General features: G+C 44.9%; 1 protein-coding gene across 1 annotated transcript; it reads right to left on the reverse strand.

Annotated features, from left to right (window-relative positions):
• Nucleotides 1-348: 348 nt before the first annotated feature.
• On the reverse strand, nt 349-7,031 carry LOC115131499 (splicing factor 3B subunit 4-like). The gene is made up of 6 exons (XM_029663266.2): nt 6,925-7,031; nt 5,920-6,048; nt 5,018-5,560; nt 2,569-2,736; nt 1,093-1,254; nt 349-724 (listed from the first exon to the last, which is right to left on the reverse strand). The coding sequence occupies exons 1-6, from the start codon at nt 6,956-6,958 to the stop codon at nt 552-554; spliced, it is 1,209 nt and encodes a 402-aa protein (XP_029519126.1). The 5' UTR covers nt 6,959-7,031; the 3' UTR covers nt 349-551.
• Nucleotides 7,032-8,684: the final 1,653 nt, after the last annotated feature.

The following is an 8,684-nucleotide window of genomic DNA, read 5'->3' on the forward strand; positions in this document are numbered from 1 at the left end:
TATTTGGAGGTTTATAAAAAAATACTTAAGGTTTATATAGGCGAATACGTTTTATTTTCTATTTGGTCTGGAACCTGTCAACTGACTTGTGCTTTGTCTGGTCAAAACATAACCTTCTCATTCATCTTGTCATTATGGACATGCCTCACCTTTCTTCCTGGCTACCAACGGTCTCAAACGACTGGCCTTTTGATCACATTTGGAGTTTATAACCTATTGAGGAGACCAACTACATGCTGTGTCTTATGTTTGTACTAGGAAAGCACAAGTTAATTGACATGAGATTTAATTCAGAACATGCATCATCTAAGAAAACTGAAATCACTTGACATCAATTGAAAGACCCAATTTGTTGTATTAAAAACCTTTATTCCGAACCTTTGTTCGGTTCTGTACAGTGAAGAAAATGAAAAAAAAAAAAACATTTTTTTTTAAATGGAGCTACACCAGGTCTCCAAATGGTACTAGAATAGAAATCAAAGAATAGAAATCAAATTTTAAAAGAGCTAAATGAAAGCATGGTCATGCGCCTTGCTGTGGTCCTCCGTAGTCTATGGGGGCATTGGTCCTCTCATGGGGCCTCGAGGTGGGCCACCGGGTGGCCTCGGTGGCATTGGTGGCCCCCTCTGGAAGCCAAACGGAGGCGGACGAGGGGGACCCCCACCGTAGCCCGGTGGGGGCATGGGAGGAGGGGGTCCTCTCATGCCTGGATGCATGGGGTGACCTGTGTGGGTGGGGGGAAAGGGAGAAGCGATTCACACAATTATATATAATCTCATACAGCAGCACATTACAACAAGGATATCAGGAAACAAACCTCTTGGATATCCATAAAATTCATAAATGTCTTTTTGTCCCTTTAGACAAATATGTAAAAATATTTGTTTACAATACATTTCTTTAAAGTCCAAAATGGACATGCCAATTGCAGACTGTAGCATTAAACTAAGAAAAATTGTGATGCAAAACAATTTACCACTTTTGGTTTCATGAATCAGGAGTCAGGCAATTAATTATCCAACTTTGAGATTTCAACTACTGAACTGTATTGAGTTGAATTGACCCCTAGCCGTGTGAAGGCACAGCACTTACCCATGGGATGCCCATAGGGCCCTCTCGGTGGCATGCCCATGTGTGGATGAGGGGGCATGCCGGGGGGTGGAGGCGCCCGGTGCTGGTTGGATCCTGGGGGGCCCGGTGGAGGCACCATACCTGGGGGATGGCCATGAGGGTGCATAGACATCTGGGGCATTCCTGTTGGACATGAACAATATAATTGGTGGTGGTCCTCAGTAGCTTAGTTGGTAGAGCATGGCGCTTGCAACGCCAGGACAGTGAGTTCGATTCCTGGGACCACCCATACGTAAAATGCATGCAAGCTTGACTGCATATACACTACATGGCCAAAAGTATATGGGAAACTCTTCAAATGAGAGGATACGGCTATTTGATGCACACCCGTTGCTGACAGGTCTATAAAATCGAGCACACTGCCATGCAATCTCCATAGACAAACATTGGCAGAAGAATGACCCGTACTGAAGAGGTCAGTGACTTTCAATGTGGCAAGATCATAGGATGCCACCTTACAAACAAACCAGTAAGTCAAATTTCTGACATGCTAGAGCTGCCCAGTCAACTGTAGGTGCTGTTATTGTGAAGTGGAAATGTCTAGGAGCAACAACGGCTCAACTGCGAAGTGGTAGGCCAGTCAAGCTTACAGAACGGGACCACCGAGTGCTGAAGCGTGTAAGCGTCCACGGTTGCAACACTCACTACCGAGTTCCAAACTGCCTCTGGAAGCAACGTCAGCACAAGAACTGTTCGTCGGGAGCTTCATGAAGCTCAAGCCTAAGATCATCATGGCAAAGCCAAGCCTTGGGTGGAGAGGTGTAAAGCTCGCAGCCATTGGACTCTAGAGCAGTGGAAACGCACTCTCTGGAGTGATGAATCACCCTTCACCATCTGGCAGTCTGAAGGTCTAATCTGGGATTGGCGGATGCCAGGAGAACGCTACCTGCTTGAATGCATAGTGCCAACGGTAAAGTTTGGTGGAGGAAGATTAAAGGTCTGTGGCTGTTTTCATGGTTAGGCCCCTCCGGGGAAGGGAAATCTTAACGCTACAGTGATATTCTAATCTTAACGCTAGAGTGATATTGTAGATGATTCTGTGCTTCCAACTTTGTGGCAACAGTTTGGGGAAGGTCTTTCCTGTTTCAACATGACAATGCCACCATGCACAAAGCGAGGCCCATACAGAAATCTCTTGACGAGATTGGTGTGGAAAAACTTGACTGGCCTGCACAGAGCCAAGACCTCAAACACCTTTGGGATGAATTGGAACAAAGTCTGCGAGCCAGGCATAATCGCCCAACATTTTGGAATGAAATGTTGGCCATGTAGTGTATTAATGCACCTCATCACACACATGTTCTCTTTCCTTACCAGAAATAGCAGTAGCTTAAAATTTCACACACTACAATTTGAACTCCAATATTTAACAATCTGGGCAAGCTTTTCCTGACTGTGGTACTCAATTCAAATATATGGTCGGGGTGAGTGACTTACCCGGGTGCATGCCCTGGTGGAAGGGTGGCGGGCCGGGTGGGGGGCCTGAGCCCCCTCCCTGGGGTCCTGGTGTCCCTGGGGCTGGGGGCATGGGCATGCCGGGGGGCATGCCAGGAGGCATGGATCCAGGGGGTGGCACAGGAGGGAAGGCACCAGGAGGGGGCATGCCTGGAAATTAAGATCAGAGAGAGAAATTGCAAAAAGAAAAGTTGAATTGAAATTATTTTGATGTAATGTTTTAATGTTGTGTTGGTGTTACTGAACAAGTTATAGTCAAGGAATTGTGAAGCCAACATAACATTTTCACATTGTGAGGAAAATCACATTTTTGTCATTCTTACTCTTACAAATCTACGGAGCACAGTCTATGACTATACAAGGCAATATGATTACTATCTAAGTACCCACACAAAATATTGTATACGGGACCCTATTCCAACTGCTGAAAGAGCTGCTTCCTGTGCTTGGCCCTCCTATGTTGAACATAATAAACGGCTCTCTATCCACCGGATGTGTACCAAACTCACTAAAGGTGGCAGTAATAAAGCCTTTCTTGAAAAAGTCAAACCTTGACCCAGAACATATAAAACTAAACGGCCTATATCGCATCTCCCATTCAAAAAAAAAAGCTGTTGCGCAACTCACTGCCTTCCTGAAGACAAAATGTATACGAAACGCTTCAGTCTGGTTTTAGACCCCATCATAGCACTGAGAGCATGTGTGAAGGTGGTAAATTACCTTTTAATGGAGTCAGACCGAGGCTATGCATCTGTCCTCGTGCTCCTAGACCTTATTGCTGATTTTGATACCATCAATCACCACATTCTTTTGGAGAGATTGGAAACCCAAATTGGTCTACACGGACAAGTTCTGGCCTGGTCTAGATCTTATCTGTCTGAAAGATATCAGTTCGTCTCTGTGGATGGTTTGTCCTCTGACAAATCAACTCAATTTCGTTGTTCCACAAGGCTCCGTTTTAGGACCACTATTGTTTTCACTATATATTTTACCTCTTGGTTAAGTAATTTGGAAACAATGTTAACGTTCACTGCTATGCGGACGACACACAGCTGTACATTTTGATGAAACATGGTGAAGCCCCAAAATTGCTCCTACATATCTTTTCTGATTTGGTCCTGCTGTACATACCTACAGGTACGCTACGGTCACAAGACACAGGCCTACTTACTGTCCCGAAAATGTTTAAGCAAACAGCCGGAGGCAGGGCTTTCTAATAGAGCTCAATTTTTATGGAATGGTCTGCCTGTCCATGTGAGAGACGCATACTCTCAGACCTTTAAGTCTTTATTGAAGACTCAGCTCTTCAGTAGGTCCTATGATTGAGTGTAGTCTGGCCCAGGAGTGTGAAGGTGAACGGAAAGGCACTGGGGCAACGAACCGCCCTTGCTGTCTCTGCCTGGCTGGTTCCCCTCTCTCCACTGTGATTTTTTGCCTCAAGCCCTATTACAGAGACTGAGTCACTGGCGCTCTTCCATGCCATCCCTAGGAGGGGTGCGTCACTTGAGTGGGTTGAGTCACTGATGTGATCTTCCTGTCGGGGTTGGCGCCCCTCCCTCGGGTTTGTGCCGTGGGGGAGATCTATGTGGGCTATACTCGGCCTTGTCTCAGGATAGTAAGTTGGTGGTTGAAGATATCCCTCTAGTGGTGTTGGGGCTGTGCTTTGGCAAAGTAGGTGAGGTTATATCTTGCCTGGTTGGTCCTGTCCAGGGGTATCGTTGGACGGGGCCACAGTGTCTCCCGACCCCTCCTGTCTCAGCCTCCAGTATTTATGCTGCAATAGTTTGTCGGGGGTCAAGGGTCAGTCTGTTATATCTGGAGTATTTCTCCTGTCTTATCCAGTGTCCCGTATGAATTTAAGTATATTCGCTTGCGCTCTCTCTCGCTGCTGCTCCAGTTTAAACTGTTCTGCCTGCGGCTATGGAACGCTGACCTGTTCACCGGACATGCTACCTTGTCCCAGACCTGCTGTTTTCAACTCTCTAGAGACAGCAGGAGCGGTAGAAATACTCTGAATGATCGGCCCTGAAAAGCCAACTGACATTTACTCCTGAGGTGCTGACCTGCTGCACCCTTTACACCATTGTGATTATTATTATTTGACCCTGCTGGTCATATATGAAAATTTGGCCACATCTTGGCCATGTTCTGTTATAATCTCCACCCGGCACAGCCAGAAGAGGACTGGCCACACCCTATAGCCTGTTTCCTCTCTCGGTCTCTTCCTTGGTTCAGGCCTTTCTAGGGAGTTTTTCCTAGCCACCGTGCTTCTACATCTGCATTGTTTGCTGTTTGGGGTTTTAGGCTGGATTTCTGTACATCACTTTGTGACATCAGCTGATGTAAGAAGGGCTTTATAAATACATTTGATTGATGAAGCTGAAATCAAATTATTTAACCCTGCTGCACACACTTGCACACACACACTTACCAGGCATGGGCATCCCGGGTCCCAGGGTGGTGAGGACAGGCGTTGACGCAGAGGGGGGAGGCGGTGCATCTGCAAACAGCTGATGCGGCCGGTCAGCCTGCGAAAGTGGGTTCTGGGCAGCTAGGAGGCGTTCAGCGGCCGAGCCGTGCCGCTCGCCCTTGGAATCCTTCTTGAAGGCATATGACACTGTAATTGGTCGGTTGCACAGGTACTGGCCATTCATGGCCTCGATGGCCGCGTCAGAGGCATCGAAACTGGCATAGTTGATGAAGGCGTAGCCCTTGGAGTTGCCAGTGTCCGGGTCGCGCATGATCTTGGGCGTCTGGAGTATGACCCCAAAGGCGCTGAACGTGTCGTAGAGGAGTTTCTCGTCAATCTCCGGGTCCAGGTTACCGATGAAGATGTTGGCGCCAACATCTAGGTTCTTGTTGTGCGCTGAGGCCTTGTTGACACGGATGGGCTTTCCGTATAGTTTAATCATGTTCATAATCTTGATGGCGTAGTCCGCATCCTCTTCACTGAGGAACTCAACAAAGCCATAGCCTTACGAAGGGGTGGGGACAGAGGAAAGAATAACATTCAATAAGACTTTAACGGTTATATTTCTGATCAGCATTTTTTTTTTACATGCTATTTGTCTCTAAAGGAGTCTCCAAAAATGACATGACATCAACAAGTGATGGGTTTTATAGCATAGACCTAATCTACAATGATCTGTCTTCTTTGCATAGGCTAGTTTTAGTTGTACACAGTTCTTATTTTCAAACATGAGTGCGCCACCTCACCATGTGATAGAAACCCTGGGGTTAGATATCAAAGTGTAGCATATCTGGTTGGTCTTACTGATGGTATGTGTCCGTTCTGTTACCAATGCGTTGTTTATGAGTATGTGTGTTACTTACCTTGGTGTTGTCCCGTGACTCTGTCTTTGGGCATGTGTGTGTTGACCACAGGCCCAGCCTGTAGGAAGAGCTCCCACAGCAGTGGCTCTGCCACTTTCTCATCCAGACCACCCACATACACAGTGGCATCTAAAGTAACAGAGAGAGCAAAACATTAAGTGGATGGGTATAAGCCCAAACATAAAACCGTGTTATGGTCCCATGACATACAAGATATTTTCAAGACGTGCGGAAATGACTACAGTTACCTGTTTTTAGCAACACTCCTCCTATTTTGAAAGCTATATCCTATATCCGTTCCCATTACTTACATTACCGAGCAGTGCACAAGAATGCATTAAATCTAGTTTCCACGCATACGCTGCAGTTACATCACGTCTTTGGTTCAAGAGCACAAACCCTGCAAAACGAGCGCAGTTTTGCCAAAGACAGGGACGGTAAGAAGGGTGCAACGGTTGAGAGCGTTGGGGGCAGTAACCGAAAGGTCGCCGGTTTCACTGTACCTATCCGGTGTGTGACAAAAATATATATATTTAACAAAAATCGCTCTGGATAAGAGCATCTGCGGAATTACTTAAATGTTGCTGAATGTAAAAATTGTGTGCGCCCAACGCGCGAAGTCAACCAAGGCTAGGAACATGTCCAGCTAGCTAATGTTACCCTCTTTGAGCCAGTCCCATTTAGGTATATGGCCCTGCCTTGAGCTCGCTAGCTACCCATTCATAGCCCGGCAGATTCTTTAGTGACAAATCGGACGAGTCTGGTAGGACGTAAAAATACATAGCTAGCTATCTAGCTTGTTACAGTACATATGGCAAACGTAGGCTTGTAAACGAGCTTTGTTTGGCAATGGAATTGTCACACAGACAAGGCATATGGCTAGCTACGTCTTCATTCAGCTAGATTTATAGCTATAATTTTCAGGCCATGGGTTCAGATGTAATGGAAACTACTCGTATGGATACATTTGATGAAGTTCATAGTAAAATATAAAGACGAATCTACCTTGGTTGCGCTCCGAAATCGGTCCCGCCGCCATGTTAAATCCGGCGTGAGGGCAGCGTTATGCGGAAGTTGTTAATCTGATGGGCAAGAAACATATCCGGCAAAAGCAAAGAACGCAATTAGATCAAGTCGCCCTCTAGTGGTGGGCTGTCTATACCGATGATCTCTCATTCAAGATGCAGCTGCCCCGCACACCCATATCATTAAAACCACTCTTTGCTAATATCACATTTCACCATTTTCTGTATTTTTTGCCAATATCGTGCTGAATCGTGCATTCCTTATAGGGTCAAACTACAGTTAGTACATCCATTTTTGGACATATACATTAATGATATATACCCATTGATTCTTGAAGAATAAAACATATGAATAAATGCCTCATGAGCTTAGTAGTACCACCTCAGAACCCAATATATAAGCTTGTTTTACTCCAATGCCTGCAAACAATGTAAATGTAAACAAACACTGTATAGCCTCAAAACATGGTTTAAACTATAATATTGATATCATGGATGGTCAGTCCTTTCTTCAGGCCCATCCCTCAAATTTGACGAAAACAGAGGCGGGGGATAGGGGGGAGGGGGATCTGCTTTGTTATTGTTTGAATTGTGGAGTGGCCCTGTAGAGCAGGGATCATCAACTAGATGAGGGGGCTGGGACATAATTTCAAATACATTGTAACATTTTCATAGGCCTATACCTTTGTCTCTGCCTGGTTTGACAATGTATTATAATGGTATCTCTTGTTATGTCTGACTTTCAGGTTCAGGCTATGCACTTCTGTGTAATTGTCAATGGCTGTCTAACAGTGACTTTATCTTAATGGAAACACCTGCGAAACAGGCTCCTCTAGTTTACATCTCACTTGAGCGTGACTTCTTGGATAAGATAAAGTAACCACATACCTGGCTGTGCCAGTTTCAGAACAAGTTTGTTCACTTAACTGACTCTATAAATAGTTGTTTCAAGTCAATGTTACAGGAATCACTAACAACTTGAGTAATAGGTACATGGGATACAGGCTCCTGTGGCTACAGGCTCCTTAGTTTAGTGAGAAAATGGACAACAAACAGAACAAATAATTTATATCTTTGTCTTGCCAGAGGTATGATGAAAAGTCTCACATGGACTTTATGCGTGGACTCCTTGCTGCCATGGGCTTTGATTGTTCCCGACATGCAACATCTACTGCACAGAGGTGAGTGGTTGCCACTTTGCGTAATTTAGGCTATATTATGCACAGACAAAGAGAGTTATAGTAAAAAATACATGGAATATGAACTCTTCTATTTCTGTTAGTTAACTTTAGTTTGCCAACACTTTAACTGACAACATTTTTTGAACAAGCATTGAGTTATAGCTGATACACAACCGAAAATTCACTGAATGTAATCTCCCTGGCATAAAATGGAGGCCTGTAGAATGGAGGTGACCTGACCATGTCCTTTTCCTCACTCACTCAGACACTTTGTTGAACTAGAGTTGTCAAGTTGTCACATTTACATGTTCAGTTTTAAAGCTATATTCATTTGGACAGTGAAGCTATAACTTTTAATTAGGCCCTATACTCCAGCATTTAGGATTTGAGATCACATATTTCATATGAGGCGACAGTATAGAATGTCACCGTTCATTTTAGGGTACTTTCATACACATCTGTTTTACCTCCCCTGTTATTGGTAATGGTGAGAGGATAGCATGTCTTGGAGATATGATCTTAGTGCCTGTAACTTTCTCTCTCATCATTATTCACGATT

This window comes from Oncorhynchus nerka, linkage group LG7 (assembly GCF_034236695.1).
Source record: "Oncorhynchus nerka isolate Pitt River linkage group LG7, Oner_Uvic_2.0, whole genome shotgun sequence".
Lineage (NCBI taxonomy): Eukaryota > Metazoa > Chordata > Actinopteri > Salmoniformes > Salmonidae > Oncorhynchus > Oncorhynchus nerka.

Coding starts and splice junctions, on each gene's coding strand:
- LOC115131499 (XM_029663266.2), bottom strand. CDS start 6,958: ATGGCGGCGGGACCGATTTCGGAGCGCAACCAAG. Junction 6,049..6,924: donor GATTTCGGAGCGCAACCAAG/GTAGATTCGTCT, acceptor CTGTTACTTTAG/ATGCCACTGTGTATGTGGGT. Junction 1,255..2,568: donor CCACCAGGGCATGCACCCGG/GTAAGTCACTCA, acceptor CATGTCCAACAG/GAATGCCCCAGATGTCTATG.